The sequence below is a fragment of the Arachis hypogaea genome, chromosome 19, assembly GCF_003086295.3.
Source record: "Arachis hypogaea cultivar Tifrunner chromosome 19, arahy.Tifrunner.gnm2.J5K5, whole genome shotgun sequence".
NCBI lineage: Eukaryota > Viridiplantae > Streptophyta > Magnoliopsida > Fabales > Fabaceae > Arachis > Arachis hypogaea.
In genome coordinates, this window is record NC_092054.1 from 118,651,424 (window position 1) to 118,676,492 (window position 25,069).

The 25,069-nt window shown below is 31.5% G+C and overlaps 1 protein-coding gene across 1 annotated transcript; it reads left to right on the plus strand.

Moving 5' to 3' along the window:
• Window positions 1-12,582: 12,582 nt before the first annotated feature.
• On the plus strand, window positions 12,583-16,022 carry LOC112776756 (auxin-responsive protein IAA14). The gene is made up of 5 exons (XM_025820996.2): window positions 12,583-13,608; window positions 13,952-14,229; window positions 14,792-14,927; window positions 15,404-15,465; window positions 15,687-16,022. Exons 1-5 carry the CDS (start codon window positions 13,334-13,336, stop codon window positions 15,722-15,724), a joined length of 789 nt encoding a protein of 262 aa, XP_025676781.1. The 5' UTR covers window positions 12,583-13,333; the 3' UTR covers window positions 15,725-16,022.
• Window positions 16,023-25,069: the final 9,047 nt, after the last annotated feature.

Genomic DNA, 25,069 nt, shown 5'->3' on the forward strand with positions numbered 1-25,069 from the left:
TTGGAGAATTTGTACATACCACCTTTATGAAAGCCTTGCAAAAGAATCTTCTTGGAGTGCTAATATTTCACAAAGCATATGTAGCATGAAACTTAAAGAAAACAATATCATCTTCACCAAATTTTGATACACTAATAAGATTCTTAGTGATATGGGAGGAATAAATTAATTATTGCAGATTAAAAAGTCTATTTGAATCTAAAGCAATGTAAAATAGAGTTGGCAATATGAGTGACAGAAAACCTTTATCATTGCCAACAATAACTTGTTTAGGTCCAATTTAGTCTGTACTTGTAAGAAGGTTTAATGCATTGGGAATGACATGATGTGAAGAACTTGTGTTAGAATACCATGTTGATCCACTATAGAAGAGGGAACTGCCATGTAAGTAGATGGATTGTGAAAGGCTGGAATTGGTGGTAATGGAACAAAAGAGGAGCCAGAAATTTGTGATGCTGAGGAGAATGGAGTATATTGATATGATGTTGAAGGATAAAAAGAGTTTTGTGATTATGATGATGGTGAAATTTGTTAATCAAATATGTGAAAAAAGTGCCAAGCAATGTGACCAAATCTACCACATACTTGGCACCAGGGTCTTGGATATTGGAAATAAGATCTTAATCCTCTATTTGTTCTTCCTCCTCTTCCCCTTCTGTTGAAATTTACATGTACAAGATTGAAAGAATTTAAAAAATAATTTTGAGCAATATGAGCTTAGAGGTAGCAGAGTTTTTGGATTTCTGAATTGTTCCATCATATCATCATGTGACATGATAATAGTCTTAACTTTACATAAGGGATATAATTCGGGTTTAGAATTAACCATAGCGAGAAGAACCTGATACTTAGAACTGAAACCTACAAGAAGAGCCTTAATGTGTTTTTATTTGTGAGAAGATTTTCAAGAGATACTAAAGAATCAACCACTTCCTTAATTTTGGAGATGTACTGATTTGCAATCAAACCATGTTTCTTGATAATATTGAGGCTGGCTGTTAGTTATTTCACTTTATATCTGGTGGATTGCGCAAAGTAAACTTCGATTCTACTCCAAATTTCATGTGCAAAGGTACATCCAACCATCTTGTTGGAGAAAATAGAATCCATAAATGCAAGCAAGAAGGAAATGACATTGTAATCTTCTAGTGCCATTGTTTGTAGACTTAAGATTCTTTTTCTACTACTCTATCTTCATCAGAGATATATTGTGAAGGAATTGAATGAGAAAAGATGACTTTGTAAATCTTGGACTCTAATGACTTCCAAGGCCTATTGTTGTTAGGTTCTATGATTATTCTTACCCAATTTCTTACCAATTACATTCTAAAAAGATTTGGTTAGAAAGAAAATGGATTGGGAAGTGTATTCTTAGATGTTGATTCAACATCATTGGATATAATAGAGCTATCCATGGATCAATAACCAATCTTATGATACCATGAAGAGATTTTGGGATAGCGTTCATAGTAAAAAAAAAAAAGCAATGTTGCAGTATTTGTGGCGAGGATAGAAAACTAAAGAATAAGAACAAGCATGAAAGAAACTAGAGATGAAGAATATCTTGAAGTGTTTATAATTATGTAGTAAAAGAGATTTTGAACAAAAGCTACTCAATGCACCAGAACTTGCATCTATATATAGGCATTCTAGAATCTTTACACAATGTATCGAAAATCCAAAATCAAGAAAATTAACTTAACTAATTCTAGCTTTTCTAATTTTGTTTTTCTATTTTACTAGCTTCTTCAGGAAATTTACACATTTATTCTTAATACTTTCGTCACATGTCAGCCTGCTTAATAGTATGTCATTTGACAATTAACATTTTATATCAGTTGTTTGTTGTTAACATTATATTGTTATTAATTACTAGTCAATTGATGAAAAAGCTAACTCTTTGACAATTTAAAATTAAAGGACCAAGCTGATAAGAATCAGGAGACTAATTTGATCATTCCATAAAAATCTTAGTTATCAAAACCAGATTGAACTGGCCTATTCGACCAAAAAATTGGTGGACCAGATCCTCAATCGGTCTGGTCCAATTTCAAAACCGCTTAAGGTTAAAAATCAGCCAAAACCGGTCAAACACTGCAAGAAATGCGCTAAGTACCATCGGATTTACCGTCGTCCTGAAGTTGACAATATAACCGACATCAAATTTTCTATCAATTTTTCAATGAATTTGTCGGGACTGAGTTGCTGATAACTGTCTGATTATTCTGACGGTAACTTTTGTGGCATGTCACGTGTTTTCGCACCAAGTTACCGTTGGATTTGTCTGCCAGTCTGTGGCAGTTTTTTTTTCGCACACTTAAGCCACAATTAGTAATCAAATTAAAACTCTTATTAACAAAATTAGAATAGAAATTTAAAATTACCAGAAATCAACAAATTATTTTATTAAAAATAAATGGTCTGAATATAATAAAATATCACAGAAGTAGAATACAATGAAGTAGACAAAAAAATTAAATTCCTAAACCCCATTAGGATCTACCACTGGGGTCTCAGAGCCAGCTTCGTCATTCCCACTAGGCGGCTGAGATTGCTGGATCGCGGCCTCCAATCTCTACATGTAATCCTCCTGTGTCACACACGTTGTAATTAGGATAATAGTTAATTACTTGAAACCAAAAAAATTAAAATTTAGAATTAATTGAAACTCACATAATGGGCTACAAACCACTCGTCAGCAAATCTCTCCTTGTTGGCCTTCAAGATATAGGTATACTTGAAGGTCTATGCCAGTGTCGCCTTACGATCTAATGACTTAGACTACACATATTCAAATCAACCAATAAAATAAATCAATAAATAACTAATTCAAGTAACTATTAACAAACATTACCAAACTACTTGCTGACCCACCCATATAATTCGACGACCTCGGTGAAACCCTGTTAGCATTCGTCAGATGGCAACACTTGAACCCCTCATCATTCTTAAAATGGGCCTCCAATTCCGTCTTCATAGATGGACGGATCTAGGTCATTAGGTGGTCGCACCCCTGACGAACGTCGCTCATCATCTACTGAAGTCATTTAGCTATCCAGTGGTCGTAGGTCTTCCTGATCATGAGATTATGCTCTATATCCCATATGAATTTCAACTACACAAAGCAATTCAACAACATTAGTTAGTCAAAATAAAATATAGTTCAAATACAGTTAATTCAATAACATTGGGTTCTTACCGCCCACTTTTGAAACCATATCGCTCTATGGTCTCAGTAGGGATCTTCATGTAGCTCGGCCATGGGTGGTCGTACATAGACTTAATCACCTCGGAGATCTCCTGTGTACATGCATGGTTGTTTGATGCAAATCTATTAATGAAAAAACTTAAGATTAACAAACACATATAAATATATAAACCTCAACAAATTAAAACTAGATTGTAGATGAAAGACATTAAAATAGTATATATTCACGCCTGCATACCATCAGGCCAAATCCTCAGCTGGATGACGGACGGTGGTGAAGGAGCATCCTGCTGGGACGTATTAGAGGAATCACCATCGTGAAATCTGTCGCTAGATCTATAGGGGGCATAGTAGATGGAGGCACGTAGTTCGAGTTTGGGATCATGATGAACTACTGGTCTACTGGACCCACCTATGACGTCACAGGGGTCGACGGGGTGATCGGAGTAGAGGGCTATGACTGAGCAGTCCCTGGGGATTCGGTGGAAACTCTCCCTCTACCATGACCACGAGACTCACTCGATCTACCTCTGCTACCTGTCGTCATGTCTGCAAAGAGAATATATTATTAACACTAATCAGTATATATACTACACAAATCATTCAACATTTAGATTATTTCAAGAAAAATTTGACATAACCTCCCCTAAAATTGGGCATATATCCACCTTTACGGTTTCCACAAATCCAACTAACCTCAATCCACAACATCAGTCAAAACACAATTAAATTCACAACATATCTAGCAGAATATATCAACTTATTTTATACTTGAATTTATACTATATATAATGTTTTACATATAATATTACAATGTTAACCACAATCATTTATTCAATTCAATTAAAGAGTTTAAATCATTAACAATTGAAAATTTTAAAATAATAAAAATCTAATTAAAAAATTAGGTCAAAATAAAAATATTTTCAAACTAGTTAACCTTTAAGAAATAAGCCTATACTACAAGAGTAAATAGTAGACATCATTATACTATACACATAAAAATATGTTTACATAAACCTACCTCAAGAAAAACAAAACTATCTAGTTAGCAAGGTTAATTAGTTCTTGAGATTGAATAAGAAGCAAAAAGAGACTCAACCTACAAATTTTACAAGCTTTAGAGTTAACTATTGTTATTATTAAACACTGCATATATAGTTAACTATATTCACTACAAGAAAAATACCCATTTAGCCACACTTTTTTTAAACTACATTTGCAAAGCGTAGCCTATTCATAGAATAGGCTACGCTTTTCAACGTGTTACTTTTTTACATGACAATAGGAAACATAGTTGTGGCAATACTTGAAAAGTGTCTCCTTAGGTATTATAAAAATCACTTATAAAACGTAGCCTTATCTAAATATCTATGAATACACTTTTCTCATCAAAGGGAACGCTTTTAAAGAGTAGCTTATTTATTCTGTTTCAGGTGCGCTTTTAAAATGTCTCCTAATATGAGAATCCTCAATAAACACTTAGTAAAAAAAAATTTTGGCCTTCCCCCTTACTCACGTAGCAGTGTAGCACACACTCTCATCCTCACTCAACATACACAAACACAAAAGAGAGAAGAAATCAAAGAGGATAAAGGAAGGAAGGAAAGAGAGTACGATGCCGTCTAGGGCTCCGCCGCCTTCGCCGTCATCGTCGAGCGCCAGTGAGAGAGAGAGCTTGACGATGAGAGGAAATGCGATGGAGGAGAGAAAAAGGAGGTGCTCCGTTGCCGCTGAAACTCCACCACCACTGCTAGGGCTTGTTTCAGTCGCCGTTCTGCCACCGTCGGGATTCTGTGCCCCCGCCGAGGAGCTCGAAGGGAGGAAGGAGGTTTTTTAATTTTGGGAGTTTCGCCTTCTGATTCTCAATTTGTTATGATTCCTTTCTGTGTTTGGCATAAACAGAAGCAAGAGGTGCTGGAAATTTCATATGTGGATGCTAAACTAGGGAAATCATTATGTAGGAAAGTGTTGAGCTGCAGGAGTTTTCATTGGGTTCATGCCCTCCTAGTGTGGGTCTTCAAGGGATGTGATGGTCAACTATCATTGATCAGGTTTTACTTCCTTCACATTTTAATATTATAACCTGAAAAATAATAATTTTAGATATTTTATTAAGAATATTTCACATGATTAGGTTTTGATTCAAACACAAATGAAATGAGCATTTTCTTGGTATTTCACAGCGAGTCCTAAAATTGGGTTTAGATTGGGACACAAATGAAATGAGTATTTTGATGTTTGCTAAGCTTGCAAAGCCATTGATCGAAACTGTTGGAATTGTGATTAATAGTCTACATATCAAGGTTGATGTGTGTAAAAGCAATGTCCACATTTTGAATTTTGACGAAGCAAATTTAGAGAAAAAAGAAAACATGTGGATATCTTATCTTTACTTCTGGGGCTATGAACTATTGAACTGATTTTCATGCATTAATTAAAAACATGGTTTGGTGCTTTATCTTTTTGTTATTAAAATTCATATTCATTTTGCAGCTTCTATTTACACCAATCCTGGATGGAAAAGCACTTTTGTATTCATTTGTATCCTGAATGGCCTGGTGTTTCTTCTTGGCTGGTGTGTTTCTACTATGTTTGATTTAATATAATTGTTGTAATAAAAATAATAAAATTTGAGTTGTGCTATTTTCCATAAAAGACTTCTGTTTGCGATGCTTTTGTAGAAAGAATATGAACTTCGGTTTTGATGCAACTCTTAGAAATTGTAATGCATTGTGGATTATGAAGCTGATTCTATGTAAATGGATATCAGCTTGATGCCTTTCTTGTAATCATGCTTATTTTGAATTTAAATTTTTGTAGGAAAAGCTTTTTGTGAGAGCCATTCAAGAGCTATGGCAGTGGTAGTCGCGGTTATTTCGCGTGGTGGTGGATACAGAGGATGTAACAGCCCAGACCACCCGCTAGCACGATATTGTCCGCTTTGCACACAAGGCCTCACGGTTTTGCCTTTGACGATAGGGATGATAGCCGAAGCCCCCCACACTCACTCGTCAAAATGCGTTATGCTAGGGAGAGGTATCCACACCCTTATAAGGCATGCTTCGTTCCCCTCCCCAACCGATGTGGGCCTTACAATCCACCCCCCTAAGGGAGTCCAGTGTCCTCGCTGGCACATCAATCCAGGTTCTGGCTCTGATACCATCTGTAATAGCCCAAACGACCCACTAGCACGATATTGTCCGCTTTGGCACACAAGGCCTCACAGTTTTGCCTTTGACGATAGGGATGATAGCCGAAGCTCCCCACACTCACTCGTCAAAACGCGTCATGCTAGGGAGAGGTATCCACACCCTTATAAGGCATGCTTCGTTCCCCTCCCCAACCGATGTGGGCCTTACAGAGGAGGAGGAGGCAGTGGTGATGGTGCTTGCTACAGCTGCGGTGGTAGATACGATGGCGGAGGCAGTGGTGGAAGATGTAACAACTGTGGGTATTTTGGCCTTTTGTAAGGGACTGCCCAACAAGCTCTTGCTGAAAAATGTAAGTATACAGCTTTAATTTCTCTGATCATTATGTTGTGTTTGAAAAATAGTGGTTTTGCAGAATCTTGTGTCTTTCAAGTAAGATTGATTGAAAATTTTTGGTGCCCATTTGGTTAAAAAATGATTTTAAAACTGAATTTTTGGTTAATTGTAATAATTTTAATTTTTAACTTACTATTCACCTGCAAGTGTTTATACAAAATAATTGGTCCTTATTCTCAGTGCAGCCTGGTGGGTTTGAGGGGAAGGAGGAGACTGTAATTTAGCAGAGGAATGGTGCAGTTGAGTGGGGCAACAGAGGTGGTGGCAATGGCCTGATCAGATTGGGACTTGGGAGTAGGCAGAGGAGCATTACTGAACTCCTTCAGGTGAGAATTTATGCCAATTTCTATATCTTGGTTTCCTTGATTAGTTAGTTTGTTTGTATTGTTTCATGTTTATGTTTTTTAAAATTCCAATTACTGTGATATAAGAGATTCTAATTGAGAACAAATTGCCTTGTCCTTTTTATAAGAGAGGGTGCAATGCGAAGCACATTCACATGTATCTTTTTATTATTGATGATGCATGGGTTATGCTTGATTGGTTGAGGCACAGTTTCGTAGCATTGACATTTATAAATCATGATATAATTGGTCGTGAAATTTGCTCTTTTAATTGATTTTGGTTGGCTAGCAAGCAAGGATGCTTTAAAAATGTCTGTTGTTTTGGTGCCGAATGTCCACTTAGGTTAATTAACAGATGCTTTAATTTCACCATTCCATTGAATACTCCAATAGTTACAAATGTTGTTTGTATTGTATTTGCATGATTAAGCTGAGAATGAAAGCACTTTTTCCTCCATCTTCCCCTTCAACCGTGGATTGGTGCTACTTTGTGGTTTTATTTAAGAGGTGCTGTGATGATTTCATATTCTCCTTAAGAATGTTACTTTATGTGTTGGCTGGATCCTAATTTTATCAATGAATGCTATATCATTGTCTAGTATTGGCACCATATAAAATATCCATTCTTAAATACTTGTCCTATCTATAATCTTACTTTGTATGCGTGTGTGTGACATCATTTCTAATGCCTGTGCTATATCCAATGTTTTCACATTCATTTGAGCATCATGAAGGTGAATAGTAAGTTAAGAAATAATATCCTATGTTTAAAAAATAGCAATAACTAGTTTGTCATAGATGGTCAAAGAATTGTGCATCTGTACTGGGGATTGTAGATAGTGAATTTATTATGTATGATCATGCTAAAAAGTACTTATCATGTATGATCATGCTATCACTTCATATTTTGATGGGTTTTTTATTGTGCAGGAGTCTGATTTAGTTTGATTTAGATAGTTTATTAGAGTAGAATAATGTAACATCTTCAGCCAAAATAATTGCTGGCTCAACACCTCTGAAGCAGAATCAGAGGCATGAAGGTAATGCAAGGATTATTAGAAGCATACTCTCAAATAAAAAAATGCGCCAAAATCAGTCAGCCATGCCTCAATCAGAGCAGGCAGTACCAACATCTGATCTACAAAAAGAAAGATAACCACCTCGCCCTGTACATGTGCAATTGATTTGGAAGTAATTTATTTTTAAAAAATAATTTGTATTATTCTCAAATAGAAGATCTTATGACTGCTAATTTATTATGGCAACTTAAATTTTGTTTAAGGATAATTTTATTATTTCAAGAATATTGAATTGTATTATTATGTATTTATTTTTATTTAATAATATTTTACTAATTTAATTAAAAATATAGGATTATATATATAATTATATTATTAAATATTAGGTTTTAGAAAAAAAATATATATATATATACACAGAAAATAAAAAAAAAAGCAATGATGGATCTAAGGCTACACTTATATACAGTAGCTATGGTATACAAAAAAAAAAACGAGGGACCTAAGGCTACACTTATAAAGGGTAGCCATGGTATACAATGTGGCTACGCTTTACAGGTGATGCAGTAGCACTGAAAAGCGTAGCCTATTCTGTTAAAAATGGAAGCTGAAAAGCGTAGCCTTTGGTTCTGAACAGCATCACTTGAAAAGCACACCCTATTTCCAAATACCAAAAGCGTAACCCTTGGTGCAGAAAAGCGTAGCCTTTGAGAATAGGCAACGGCCGAATAGGAATCACCTCAAAAAGCGTAGCCGTAGCCCAGAAAGCGTAGCCGTAGCCTAAGGAATCATTTTTTTTCACTTTTGGCTACACTTTTCAAGTGTACCTAAATGGGTGTTTTTTTTGTAGTGATTATATTAACTTAAGGCTTATAACGTTTTCTTGGTACATTTCCTACTTCAAAATTCAAGCATCTTACACTTCTTCTTAAATTCTAAGTTAACATATAATTAATTTCTAATTCCTAAATTAACTTCATCCTAAATCTTAAATAATTAACTTTAACCTTGAACCTTAAATTAGCATATAATAATCAAATCCTAAATCCTAAATTAACATATCACTAATTCCTAAATACTAAATAAACTTCATCTTAAATCTTAGCATATGATAACCAAATCCTAAATTCTAAATTATCTTAACCCTAAACCCTAAATTAGAATATAATAATCAAACCTAAATTAACTTATAATAACTAAATCCTAAATTAACTTAAACAAGAAAAAAGAGGGACCATAAAACTTGAAAGGCGAACAAAGAGAAAGTGGGAGTCGCGTTGGTGATGGACGGCAACGGCGTCGGTGCTGGACGGCGGTGGCAGACGAACAGAGAGAAAAAAGGAGTCACTATTAACGGAGGGGAGAGGAGACAGCTACAGGAGGGACAGGTGGCGGCAGGACTGACGGAGCGGCAGGGAGAGGAGGCGGTTAGAATGAGAAAGGGAGAAAAGAGGTTAGAGAGAGAGAAAGAGAGAGAGAGAGAGAGAGAATTTCAAAATGAAGAGAGAGAGGATTCACGCTTTAAATTTTAGGGCTCGTTACCGTCGGATTTACCATCGGATAAATCCGCTGGTAACTCGTTTCGGGTCACCAAAATGCAGCGTTTCACAAAAATGAGTTTACTGGTAGATTGTTCTGACAGTAAATCTCATGCTAAATTTTGCGCCTATTTCTCCCATTTTTAATCTAAGTATTACCGTCGAAAATGGGAATCTACCAGTAACGATTTGACTAAACGAATTTCACAGCGCTTTTTGTAGTAAAAGATGGCGAGAACCTATCAAAATTGGTATAAACTGGTCCGACTGAACTGTTCGGATGAAAATTCTAAAATCGATGCATGCTCCCTTTACTACTAAGTTATGTTGTTCCTTGCCATTCTATAAGCTACTTATTAATTATATAGTAAAAACGTACAATAATTTTATTAGATATTTTAATTTTATACTCACTTATATTTAAATTAATTATATTTTTATTATTCATAATTATTAATATAAATATAAATATTATTAAATACGTATAACTAAAAAATATCAAATATTTTTATTAATTATAATATAATTTTTCTTTTTATGATTATATGATATTTATTAATATTATTTTTTAATAAATATATATAGTATATAAGAATATAATAAATATAAATCAATTAGTTAGTTATTAAAATAAAAAATAGTTACTTTAATATAAAAATAAAATTAAAAATTTTTATTATAAAAAATACAAAATTTTTATATAATTATTTAATAATAATTAAATTATAACTTGTTGATTATAATTTGTTGAGACTTGATTGTTCTTAAAATATTAGTGAGGATATGTATTTAAATTTTAATTTTTAATTTTGATTATTTTATATTTTTTATTTATAAAGAATTGGTTCTTTCGGTTTAATCAGTAATTTATATTAATTAAACTAATAAATCAATAATTTGACTAATTTAGTCATTTATTCTATTCTGATAACTATGATAAAATCTAAGGAATCATTTTAATTTTTGTCTCTTAAAATAATTATATGTTTTAAATAGTTATCAAAATGAATTCTATGAACTCTGTTACGGATCGGACCCACAGATTCTACATCCGGCATAACTTCTAAACTCGGTATGTAATCCGGATCCGAATCACATTACCCTTTCAGAATGTCCGAAACTGATCTATTAGAACTTCTAACCAACTTTTGAATTCAAACGTCTCCCTTATCTTAGCCAAACAAGATAAGATAAGATAACTACCATCACCTATAAATAAAGAATCCAGGTCCCTCCAGGTATTCACTCATTCTACACACCTTATACCTCTTAGATCCATTCTGACTTAAGCGTCGGAGTGTCTTTACAGGTACCTTCCCCCCTCATTGCTTCCCCCCTCATTGCTCCAGTGAGATAGCCCGGCATCCGTCTCGACTCGCAAATTTTCGATCTATCACTCAACTCATACCGGAGGCATCGAGTACAAACTCTAAAAGTGAGTATATTCGATAGCATTGGTTTTAATTAATGGCATCTATAAAAAATGTAATAGATATATATTATAATAATATATATAGTTATTTATACCTTAATGTAAAAATAATTCTTTGCTTTAAATTCTCAAAATAATACTCACCTTTTGAGTGAATAAAATTTAGAGTAATGTTAGAGGACTAATAGAATTTTATTATTTTTGGTCAATAATTTATAATTAGTTACTATTATTGAAAAATATTGGCTAAAGTCTAAAAGTATATTATTAGGTTACTAAACTAAAAATATTGAGTTGATGACTAAAAATATTAGTCAATATAAAATAAAATTATTAACCCTTGAGTTTTTCTCTTAAATTTAGAATCTATTAGGAGATATTTTGGCCAGACTTGGTTTAAAACGTTTTGAAGAGTTATTTGTTCTTTTTAAAAATATAAATACCTTGTTTTATATTTAGTAAATAAAAAAATAATGTACTTATGTTTGTAATTTTAATTTTAAAAGTTGAATGTGTTTAATAAAGAGTTTTTTAAGTTGGTTTATATTTATTAAAATTAAACAATCTGATATAATCTTATATTTATGTTTATTATAATCTTTTTAAATTTTAAAAATTATTTTTTAAATGCAATTGTTTTTTTATGTTTATTGAAAGTTATTTTTAGTTTGATTTATTAAATAGAGATGGTACAACTTAAAAGAAAAAGATAATCTTTTAAAAGATAATTTTCATAGATTATTTTTTAAAAAATAAAAAGTTTACTAAATCAAGCCGTAGTTAGTCCAAAATTATATATTTAAAGAATTGTTCGAAATTTCACGCACGAACATATATGTAAACTTATTAAGAGGAGAAAAGTTTTAGAGCAATAGTTAAATTATTTTTGTGTAATTTTGAAGTTATTAATTAAAATTATAGAATTATTCATAGATATAATTATTAGATTAGGCTGCCTGTGTTATATTTTTTGATGTAAGAATATATATGTATTCCACATTAATATCTAAGATTAAAGCTTATCATCAATAATCTATATTGAAAATTGAACATATTATAAAACTTTAAGTGGACAAACTTTAAACATATGATCCAACTATTTGAGGTGGTAAATAATCATGATATATCCGCGCATGGAAATTTCCAAAATTACATGTATATATTAATTACATTATATATTCATTTCCTAGTGAAGATGACAGAGAAAGAAATTATAGAGGGTGCACTATTTTAGATAACTAAACATGGTAACCAGTCCTCAAATGAGAGGACAGCAGAAGACGGAAAACTAACAAGACCAAGTGCCATGCATGTGCCTTGAAAATTACAACAAAGGTTGATTAGTACATTTGGGGAGACATATTTTGGAAGCCATTAACATTTTGGTAGGTACCCTCAAATAATAATCCCGTTTATCATCAAAGGAGAAATAATTGTTCAACTATATATTATATATAAATTTTTTTTTTTTTTTTATCGACACGACTATTTTGTTATCTTTGGAATTTCAGTGTACTTTATATTTTTTAATTTTTAGTGATTATATAAATTTAATAATATTTAAAAATTTTAAACTTATAACCACATTTTTTATATTATAATTTTTTTATTTTTAAAGTTAAAAAAATTAAATATTAAAAAATTATTATTTTAATAACACAATTATCTAATTACTGTAACTATCATAACATAATAGTTGTAATTTTTTAACAATATTTTTTGATTTGATAAATTAAAAATTAATTTATTATTAATTAAAATTATCATTTAAAAATTTATTATTAACTAATAAATTATTATATATATATATATAGACTCAAAAAAATTATTATATACATAAGATAAAATTTAACTCTTTAATACTTATTTAAGTAGATTATTAAAAACAAATTGGCTATAATAGTCATGTGAAAGAGTCCGTTAAGCCTACCCATTTGCAAAGATCAACGCCCCATATATGTCCAGGTGTCAGCATGCAATTGGATCCAAACATGATATGACATACACATGCAGTCACAAGCACAAGTTCCTCAAAGGGCCTATATTATTGAGGGGCTATCACATTCTCTCTCTCTCTCTACTGCTTCCAATTTCTATATAGCCAAACCAAGAAAGCATTATAATAGAAAGAAGAGAACACCATATTCATAAGAAACAGTTTGAGAGAGCAAAGAGAAAGAGAAAGAGAAATTAGAATTAGAAAAGAAGCTGAGAGAGTTCCATTTGATAACGGTAGAGCCAAAAATGGCAACTATGTTGGCAAAGGAGCATGGCTTGAATCTGAAGGAGACTGAGCTTTGCCTTGGCCTGCCCGGCGGAGGCGGAGGCGGAGGCGGAGGCGGAGACACGGCAACGGCAGAAACTCCGAGAGCCACCGGGAAGAGAGGGTTCTCTGAGACGGTTGATCTGAAGCTTAACCTTCAAGGCAATGATACTAACAAGGAAGATCTGAATGAGAATCTGAAGAATGTTCCAAAGGAGAAGACTCTCCTTAAGGACCCTGCCAAGCCACCCGCTAAGTATGTTTCCCTTAATTAATTCCTTTCATCTCCCTTATTTCGTTATATAATAAAATTATTCTTTTTTAAAAATTTAAATCGATAAAGGACATGAATATACTTATATTTTTAACATATTTTTTTTAAATAGGAGTTTTTTAAGGTATATTTAAATTTTTGTATAGATTTTTTTGTACTACTTTTTTTTTTCTTTTGAATGAAAACAAGTTAAAGATGACACTCTAGACTTTTTGTTTATAACTTCTCTTAAAAATTTAAATTGATATAAAAAATCATATTTTTAATACATTAATTTGATGAATTTAACTGAATATGAAAATATTATTATTATGACGATGATCAGAGCTCAAGTAGTTGGATGGCCACCAGTGAGGTCATACAGAAAGAACATGATGGCACAAAAGGTGAGCACTGAGGAAAATAACAATGGCAGCGCCACCACTGAGAAGACAACAAGCAGCGCCGCCGCTGCAGCCACCACCGCAGCTTCTACTGGTGGTTCATTTGTGAAGGTCTCCATGGATGGAGCTCCTTACCTTCGCAAGGTCGACCTGACAATGTACAAAAGCTACCAAGACTTATCTGATGCCTTGGCCAAAATGTTCAGCTCCTTCACCATGGGTTAGTACCATATCCATATTCATATTTCTTAGTTTAGATCTCCAAATTCGATTTACCATTTTTACACTTTATCAGTTCTCTATTATCGTTTAAATTTATTTAAATTTTATGAGTTTAATTCAATTACTTAGACCTCCAAAAGCTCTATTATTAGTTCAACTTTGATGAGACTGAACGTGTATATAATAATATGAAAGAAAATAGCACATAAAATTACAAAGTTACTATTATTATTATTATATATAATGAAATAAAAAATTAATTTTAATGCATTGTTTATATGCTGAAAATTAAATTCATATAATAATAGTTTTTAAATTTGTTTCTTTGATGCATGGGAATCTGTGTTGATGGTGCTATTAATTAGTAATATGTTTAATTTAATTTATATACATATTTGTTAGAATTGTTACATTCTGGGGTTACAGACTTACAGCTAGGCATATGTATAATTGTGTATGATTGTGGCCTGGGTTTTATTTGGGTGTGAATGATTAAGTAGTACTATTATTGATAATAATAATATTATTAAATTAGGGTGTTATTATTGTAATTGATGAAGGTAACTATGGGTCCCAAGGAATGATTGATTTCATGAATGAGAGCAAGTTGATGGATCTTCTGAACAGCTCTGAGTATGTGCCAACCTATGAAGATAAGGATGGTGACTGGATGCTCGTGGGTGATGTCCCATGGGAGTAAGTTTCTATTACCTTCATCTCACCACCACCGCCGTCGTTGCCGCCACCACCACCACTACTCTCTCCTCTCTACAATTTGATTACAGTTTTCATAACACTCGTTCATTCAAATACACAGTTAGGAAATTATCACCAAATTATTTATTTTGAAAATCTAAAATATAACTATTTTTGTTTACTTTCAATATAATTTCTTTTTTATATATTGACCTTTATTTAATTAGCTAGGTGCTATTTCCTTTATTTATATATATATACAAACATTTAAGTATTGTACTTATTATTATCAAAAAGAAAATTAAATGTATTATTTACTAATTAATTACTCATGTGGATTAGAAATTTTTATCTAATTAAAAAAACTTTGATTATTAAGAGGTTATTTAGAAACATGCTTTTAATTTAAGAGTTTTTTTTTACTTCAACACATAGAGACCCATGAAATTAACCTAAGTTATTTACTTTTTGTGAAGGATGTTTGTTGGATCATGCAAGCGTCTGCGAATAATGAAAGGATCAGAAGCTATTGGGCTTGGTATGAATTATTGATCATATGTTTGGTTACATCAACTTTTTCTTTTCATTCATTTAATTTTGCTTTAATATATATGGAAGTCATCATTATTATGAAACCCAAATAGGAAAATACTAACAATCATGATTCTTCATAGTTATTATTTTAGATAATATATATTATTATACACCACTTTCTGGCAAGTGAATCTAATATTGGCATGCTTTCCTGTGAACTTTCAGCGCCGAGGGCCATGGAGAAATGCAAAAGCAGAAGCTGAAGCTGAAGCTGCTGGTCCAATACATGTTCTATATATATATGATCAGAATCCGTACCAAAGTTTACCCTATAAAAATATATATGAATCCACCATAGCACTTCTGCTGCTGGGACATATGTTTTTATTTACTTATTGTTAGTTTGGCATTTGTCTGTGTTTTTTGTATTATTATTGTTGGTATATAGATTCAACTTTTAATTTTAAGGAGCCTGTGATGGTGATGATGATGGGGGCATTTGTAATGGAACAAGAAGCAATAAACTTAACCTATAATACTAGTCTGGCTTGTTTATTATTATTATTATTATTATTATTATTATTATTATTATTATTATTATTATTATTATTATTATTATCCTTCATTTGCTGTCATGATTATTATTGTGTTGTATATGTGCTTAATTATTATTATTATTGAATATTAATGCATATTACTTTATTATTCTTCCCTTTATTAAGAGATTCCTCATAATGTATGTATTGTATATGTATAGGTATATGTATATCATTATTGTTATTTATAATTTTTTTTGCCTTTTTGTGTGCTTTAAATTAATTTTTGTGTACCCCAAAATTATTGATGTCTTGGCTGGAACAGGAAGGTATATTAAATTGTTTATATGGTTCACAAGTGAGAGAGGGAACAAGGCCATGTGCATGTTGATGGAGCTTCGTTTATGGCCATTTGTTTTATTGTACCTTGTCTTCTATGGTATCAATTTTTGCAAAAATCAAATGCGTATTAACTGGATGAATGTAGGGTTGGTGAGTGAATGTGGTTGGAATATCATTTATTATTATCATTATGAAGAATAGTGATGACTAGTAGCACTTGCATGTTTCATATATATAATATAGGAGTACTTTAATTTATTGTCGTAGTACTAAACAATTTTATTTATGGGATCAATAACAATAATATTATTATTTGATTGGTGATAGAGTCAATGATATATTATATGTATACGTACACATTCCATTAAATGTATGTAAAGTATAAAAGAATTCTTGGATCGGACATTGTGACAGCCTTATGTCCTAGCTTTCTAGGAAATATCCATTATTATATGGGATTTGTTATATATAAAAAAAAGCGATTGTACTTAGAAATATCTCATCAATGATATATATTTTATGTCCAAGTAAGATCTGAGAGATTCAGGGGATGGGTTGGAATAAGGTCCAACAACCAATCTTAGAAGTTTAATTTTGTGTCGAGCAATATAAATATATGTGTGTGTTATTTCTTACGTTTCATAAGTAAATTGCATTGCTCAATTATGTAGGGTGTATGTAAATAGTTCTAATATTGTAACTTAGTGTAGGTTCTTTTTCTTCCAGGGATTTTCATCAGTGCACAGTTTCTACGCGGGCTGTGATGATGCATTTAGGAACCAGCTAAGAGAATGAGACCACCCAACAGTAGGTGACACAGGTTGAATACGGCTAAATTATGTTTTTTTTTTTTTCTAACATTTTTTCTTAAAATATTTTTAATATTAAATTTTATTTAATTTTATCCTTAACATTTAGTTAATGCCAAAATTATTTTTAAATATTAGTTCTATATAAAATTTTAAGGACAAAATAAAATATTTTCAAAAATAATTTTGATACAAATCAAAATCGTTTCCGCCATGATCGCTGACACCACCACCACCACGTGCCTCTGCCTCTCCTGTGCAATATCATCTTTTTAATTCTCTCCTCTTCCTTTTCCCTCCCCACCACCATTGTTCTCTCACCCTCCTCCTTCCGCCTCCCTCACTCATTCTCATCGACACCACCATTGCCGCTCATACTTTATTTTACACTTGCCTCCACCATCACATCTCTCCCCACCCGATGGTCATGTTCCTCTTCCCTACTCACACAGCAACAACAACAATACAATAATTAATTTTTTATTGATAAAAATTAAAGCAATAACATATGCAAAGATAGTGAGTCTTAAACAAAAGATCTCCGAAGAAAAACCAAATTATTATATTCTAGTTTTTAATAAGATCATTAATTAGAATGTTTGTAGATTTAATTCTCTAAAACGAAAGAGATGATAAAGTAAAAAATTGAAACTCTAACGATCATCCTCGATTAAGGCTGCAAATCTATTAAGCCTAATAAAAAATGGGATAAATAAGTTTTGCTACAAATCTGTTATGATTTATTATTTTCTTTAGAAACTAAGATATATAATTGGTTGATATTCAGATAGTTCTAACTTTTATTTATTATTTTTAAATATTTACATACTATTTATTAAAACGATCAGAATACGCAGCATAAAGAATCGGCCACCAAAATATAGCTATCTATAAAAATAGGTATTGAAATATAAAATATATATTAAAAATAAATAAATTAATTAAATAATATATATATTTATAAATAAATATATAATAGTTAATTTTCTGTACACTTAAAATTTTTATTTTTAAAAAACTTATCATGTATTTTAAACTATTTATTTTCTTTTAAAAATTAACTTAATTATAATGTAAAAGTTTATAAGAAAACTTGATAATAATTGAGAGTTAAACAAAACGAGAAATATGAATAGATTAGTGATTATTATTACAAAAAATATAGAGATTACATTGAAAAGGAGTTCATTGAATGGTTTATTATTGGAAATATTTAGTAACCAAAGAAAATCAGACAAAAATAACCATAACTTATCTTATTTAGCATTTATTAATTGTTGCGACAATTAATTAATACTAAATAAGGTAAGTTCTGGTTTTTCTTTTTTTTTTGGTCTACCTAGCATTATCCGTTTATTATATATGATAATAATAACTGCAAATGATAACATAAAAGTTTTGGCAAATGTAACTCTATAGCCAACTTTTATTTAATATAAGTGTGTAACATATACTATCACGTTTCTTACTTCTTAGAGACCTTTCATTTTTTCATTATAAGACTGCATTTTTTGTTTTTTAAATATAGATGATATATAAGACTGGTGTATTTCGTTTATGGTCAGGATAATAAGACTTATATTGATTATGCTACATATTTGTGAAATTCTATAAAATTTTTATAGTCTTGTTTCATAAAAATAAATATTTAGATATTATAATAAAAAAATCTAAAAATTAAGTAAATAAATAATGAAGTACTAAAAAATATTTAAGATTTAGAACTATTTAGAATTAACTTGAAGAATCTATAAATAAGTTATTATAGAGTTTATTATAATCAACTAATAACAAGTATATCAAGTCTCAGTAGTAGCTTTTGTACTCTCTTCTTAATTTATCAATAATATAACTATCAATTTTCTCAAACTATTTATCTAAAGTTCCAAACTACTTCTTTATCAAAATCACTCTTGTTATTCTTGCTACAATATTCAAGTCCATAATACACTAAACCAACTTCTAACTATTTCATTAAACTAATACTGGTACTAGAGCTGCGTTTGATCATCTACTGAGCGTAAAATTTTTTTTCTTAACCTATCAACTATACATATCTACTACATTATAACACACTCAAACAAATTTTTCCATAACTATGACTATCTCAATCATAAATATTTTCCTACCTATATTGTCAGAAAACAATTATGAGAATTGGCATTGCCAAATAAAAACCTTTCTATAGATACAAGACTTGTGGGATGTCAATGAAGGATTCAGTGTGCGAAAGTATCAAGCAACACTTTTCGTTGCAAAAAAGAAAAAACTGAAAGTACACTACTACATAATTGACTTTTACTAACATTTAAAAAATGTTACCAAATTATATTAAAATGTTACCTATGTATATTAGTAACATTTTAACAAATGTTAAATATACTCTATGTTACTAAAGAATTTTACTAATATTTTTCTAAAAATTTAATAACATTTAGTAAAAATGTTATAAAAGATATTCTACAGTAATATTTTGAAAAATGTTACAATAGATATTTCTTGGTAACACTTAGAGAAATGTTACAATAGATAGTTTTTGTAACACTTAAAAAAAATGTTACCATAGATATTTTTTGTAACACTTAAAAAATATTACAATAGATATTTTATGTAACATTTAGAAAAATATTACTATAGATATTTTTTGTAACACTTAAAAAAATGTTACCGTAGATATTTTTGTAGCACTTAAAAAATGTTACAAAAGATCTTTAGTAATATTTTTTTAGTTATATTATACTGTTTTTTATTTTATATTATACATAATATAAATATACTAAAATTAATTACTACAACATAAAATATTTCATTAAATTTACAAATTCACAAAATAAAATTTTTATAGACTCTTTTATTAATCAATGATATAATCATTGTACAAATTTATTTCGTGATGTAAATAAAATGAGAAAAAAATACTTATAGCACTTGAACTCTATTTCCATTGCGAATATCACATTTGACAATAACTGACAAGTCTCCTACGCGCTCTTCATGCAGAATTGAACTTGGAGAATTTGATTCATTCTTTATATTGGATTCCATGATATGTTGTATTGCCTTGATGGCCATGAATATCGAGGTATCAACAAATCGACTGTGCACAGTGACGGATCCAGAAAATTTTTTCAGTGGGGGCAAAATAATAAAATAATAATTCAAAATAATAACAAATAATTTAGAATTCTATTCTTCTAGGTTTCATATTTTGAAAAGATTGAATAATCTTTTCATTGTCAATACAATTAAATGTCTCTCTTTCTATGTATGTCACTAAACAATCATTTAAAATTCATCCCCATACAGTTACGAAGTCGACTCTTTATGATGTTCATAGCAAAAAAGTTCTTTCAACTGATGCAGTTGCTACAGACAAAAATAAAGCTAACTTTAAAAGATGAAACACTAATGGATAAACAATATTCTTTCGAGTCTCAACCAACTTCTGAAAAAGAGCACCAATTCCATTTAAGTCCGAAAATTGATCATCAGAACGCACATCTAGTATGAAGTTCTCAAGTTGACTGTCAAATGCCAAAAGTTGAGTGGAAGAAAATTCTAATAGATAAAATTGAACTAACTGGATCAACTTCTCCTTATCAAATACAAAAAATACAAAAAATGAGTGTCTTAGATTCAAACAAGTTATGCAAAGAAGCAATTCAAACTAATAAAAAAGTTCACAATTCTACACAAATTAAAAATTTAAATAAATTTCCAACAAAAACAACAAAACAACTAATATCCCAATCCATTCTAAGCTCTTGCGGTGCTGATGCATACCTGATGATGAGACAGACTTAATTATTACTCATTGAGGTAATATAAGCCTATAAGTCAATGAGGTAATATTACTCATTGAGTCATTCTTCAACATTAGTAGAATAGTAGTCCAGACTCCAGAAACAGAAATTGAGCATATAAACTTACTTCAAAGGCCCTGTAATGAAATTTAAATAATACCATATAAACTTATTTCAAAGCTCATATAAACAATAGTATAATACCATATAATGAGTCTTTACATATCAGATATTAATCTCCATTTTTTCCCATCTTAAACAAGTAGGAAAGACGCAATCTTTATATATCGAAGAAGAAAAAAAGGAGTACAGTGTAAGTGAATAAAATTCAATCACAATTCACAAATTAACAAACAAATTAATCCAAGAAGTGAATAAGTGAATTAACAAACAAATTAATCAAACTAAACTTTCAAAGTTGCAATTACATTAGAACAAATTCAATCACAAATTCACAATTAACAAACCAACTAAATCAATTATCAAACAAATTAATCCAATTAGCAAACAAGTGAATAAACAGAATTGCAGATCGCTGAATCATGATTCATGAATGTACCAAGAAATAGAATAATCCAAGACTGAATCTGAACAGATGAACTCTAGGAACTAGGAAGCAAAAATGCAGAACCCAATAGGCAGTAGCGGTGCGGGCGTGCGGCGTTCAGCGGCAGCAGGACGAAGACGAAAGGTAGGCGTTCTCTGCTGAAATCTGAAGAGTGAAAACCGAAGAGAGAAGAGGAACGCAGATTCGCAGTATTAGAAGAAGAAGAAGAAGAAGGAGGCACAAGGCAGAAGCCAGAAGGGGATGCGGAGACGCGGCACGGCAGCAGTGACTCTGGACTCTGGAGACAGGAGGGCGGAGACGTCAGTGAGGAGAGAACCGTGACACTTTCTGAAATACGGAGTGGTGGCACGCGACACGGCAACAACGCCAAAAGCAAGCCAGTAATGGACTAATGGCTCTTAGCCTCTTAGTGCAGACTGCGAAGACTGGAGCCTGGAGGAAGGGCTGGAGCCTGGAGGAAGGGCTGGAGCAGATGAAGAAGATTGGGGAAAAAGAAGGGTTAGGGATTTAGTTTGGGGTGGGGTTTGAGCCCTGGGGTCAAAATTAATTTTATACTGGGAGCAATTAAGATATTTTACTAAGAACTACTAAGTCATTTTTAGAATTTCACTGGGGGCAGTTGCCCCCACACCCCAATGAATACATCCGTCCCTGACTGTGCAGCAGGAAAGATTTTCTATCTCTGACCACTCTCTCCTCTTCAGTTTTGTAGGGAAGAGAAGCCAATACTGTAAAATCTAAAGCCCATTGTCTAAGCTCATATTCACCATTTCTACCTTGGCCACCACCATTATCACTCCAGCTTTCGTCCTCAGCAGGAAGGGCAGGAAAGTTTGAAGGTTACTCGGCAACAGATAGAGGGACAAGCCAGGTATTTTTGGAATCCATATGGAAGATTGCCAAAATGAATGAGATAAATTGTTAGGAAAAGAAAAAAGAAAACACTTTTTTATTTAAAAGAAAAAATAAAATCAGTTGGTATAAATATTACCTTGTTATGTTCAGACTTCAGAGAAAGTTTTCATTAAAGATTCATATGCCTGCACCAATCAGAAAATTATTTAAAAAGATTTCAATAGAAAACTTGAATTTCAAAATTGTGCTTATTTAAAATTTACAAAACAACCAACACAGAATATAAAAAACGTTAAAACTTAAAACATGAATATGTTCCATTACAGCAAAAAGTTCATGATTAGTAACCAGAAAACTACATACATTAGAGAAACCTCGACTTAGCTGTTGCAGAAGATCAACCAAAGTGTGACTTTGTAGAGATTGTTTTCCAACAGTATAAAACCCTTTCTCTGAAGCCGCCACTTCTATTACCTTCCCATTGCAGATTTTAACCTGCATGTCCCATCACCATTTTCAGCTTCAAATTACTATTATTGTAAGAAATGACAGTTTAATTTCTATGCTAATTGTATCTGAAACAACTAACATACACATATATATAAAGAAAAAATTAGAATCTGAAGCTGAAAGTAGTCTCCTTTACTTCTATCTTCTTCACTTTTCAACTCACATTTCTTCAAATCTGTAATTGACTCAATTACCCATTAGCACAAAATTTAAAACTTTATCCATAATCTTCGTCCCCTATTATCATTTAAGTACGTGAAATAAACTGAATAAACAAAAATGCATGAAGACAAAAATGCAGAGGAATGAGCCAGAGTGAGGGTGAGAGTGGTAGTTAGTTAAATTTACCTTTTATCCTTTGGCTTATTGGAACAAATGAGAGGGCCGAGTGGAGCTGGATATTTCCTCGACATATTCACGGGTGCGGAAAAAAATTAAAGAAGTTACTAGGCAAGGTGAATCACCTTGAACAAGAAAACTAGCAAGCAAATTACAAATCTCCCCTAAGACTAAGAATAAATAATAATGTATATGACATGGTACATGCCTGCTTCTTTTTATTGGAAATGAAAACAACAAAAATATCAGATCCTTCAGCATTGGCTATCCCATCAGTGCACAACTTCTTGCAAAGTAAATATACATTCTCCTCACTGCAAATAAATCACAGGAAGAAAAAACATAATCATCATAAATAGATAGCAGAAATGGAATATCGGTTTTAGATTGAAGATGAGACTTAATATGGTAGTCAACAATGAACATGCATATAGTTGAGGTCTTCTTAGATGTATGAAAAATGCAACATCATCGCTATTTTTTATTGATCCCTACCAAACAACAGCAAAATCAATGCTGGATTGCATTGAACCCGATTCCATGAACAAGCACTTGAATCATCTTTCTATGAAGCAAGAGATGAAGAAGGGTCATAGAGGTCTGATTTGAACACAATCAGGCCAAGAACATCATCATTCAGCTGAACATTATTCATGTCATTGCTGTCTCCATAGCAAAAACTCAAAACTAGTTAGTTAACTAGTTAAGTTTACAAACACAAACAAAAACAGAAACAGAACAGGCATGACAATATCATTATCACAATAGTCGTAACATGTCACATCATATCCAAGTCTTGCTTCTCTCGCTCTAGTTACTAACTACTAACACTTTACTTTCTAGTGCAAAATATTGCTAGGATAACTAAATGAATTTCAGAAATGAAGCGAGGAAAGAAAAAGGAGCGTCTTAGTAGCTGAAGATGCAATTCTAAAATCACCAGTGTCCTCTTTGGGATTCTCGGGATTGAATTGAGCATATCTTAACATTAGGAATTCAATTAATTCATGGCCAACAAATCTTAAACATAAGCCCTTGCATGCTGCAAGTTACTCCCTCATGGCTTGAACATAAGCCCTCGGTTTATTAATTAATTTGATTACCTGGAGAGTATGAAATTAATAGGGAAGGTGATTCAGGTAGCATAGAACAGATAAACTTGTCTGCAATAGAGATGATGAACAACTTATTATTCCAAGAGTTACTACTATTACTAATCATAAGTTGTTGTTAAACAAAACATATTAATTAATATTCAGAATAATTAGAGGAAGATTACGACTTAGTTAATTATTATATATTGTACCTTCTTGAATTTCTAGTACACTAATATAACAATTTGATTGATATCTTCACTAAAAGTGATAGTGAAAAATTTACATAAACTCACATACTAAAACTGTTCATAAAAATAATATTTTGTTAACATGAAAATGGAGTTGAGTTGATATTTTCAATACTTTGTCAAAAGAGATTATTGCATTAGACTTTTGATGACTTCAAGAAAATTTTTATTTTGTATATTCTCAAATCATACTCTCTTAAATTGTACTATGCCCAAATTTCTCTAAGATATAAGATATATAGTAACATAAAATTCTGTGAGGCATTTCTTCAAACACCTTAAATGCACTTCCAAAAGAATAAAGAACTTTTATTAAAAAAACTCGGACTCAAAAAATTTGGATTTATTATCATTCATCAAACACATCATATGCATTCATTGTCATAATAATGAAAATTCATTAACTATAATTTTTTAGCTATAATTGATAAGCCAAATGAATAAACAAATTCAGCGAAAACTAAGAGAAGTTACTTGTGCTGTTGAAGTTTCTCTTTTTCG

What these genes read in the sequence shown, in the direction of transcription:
- LOC112776756 (XM_025820996.2), top strand. Translation starts at nt 13,334, where the DNA reads ATGGCAACTATGTTGGCAAAGGAGCATGGCTTGAATCTGAAGGAGACT. An exon ending in CCTGCCAAGCCACCCGCTAA is followed by an intron (nt 13,609 to 13,951) that starts GTATGTTTCCCT and finishes GACGATGATCAG; the next exon opens with AGCTCAAGTAGTTGGATGGC. An exon ending in ATCAGAAGCTATTGGGCTTG is followed by an intron (nt 15,466 to 15,686) that starts GTATGAATTATT and finishes GTGAACTTTCAG; the next exon opens with CGCCGAGGGCCATGGAGAAA.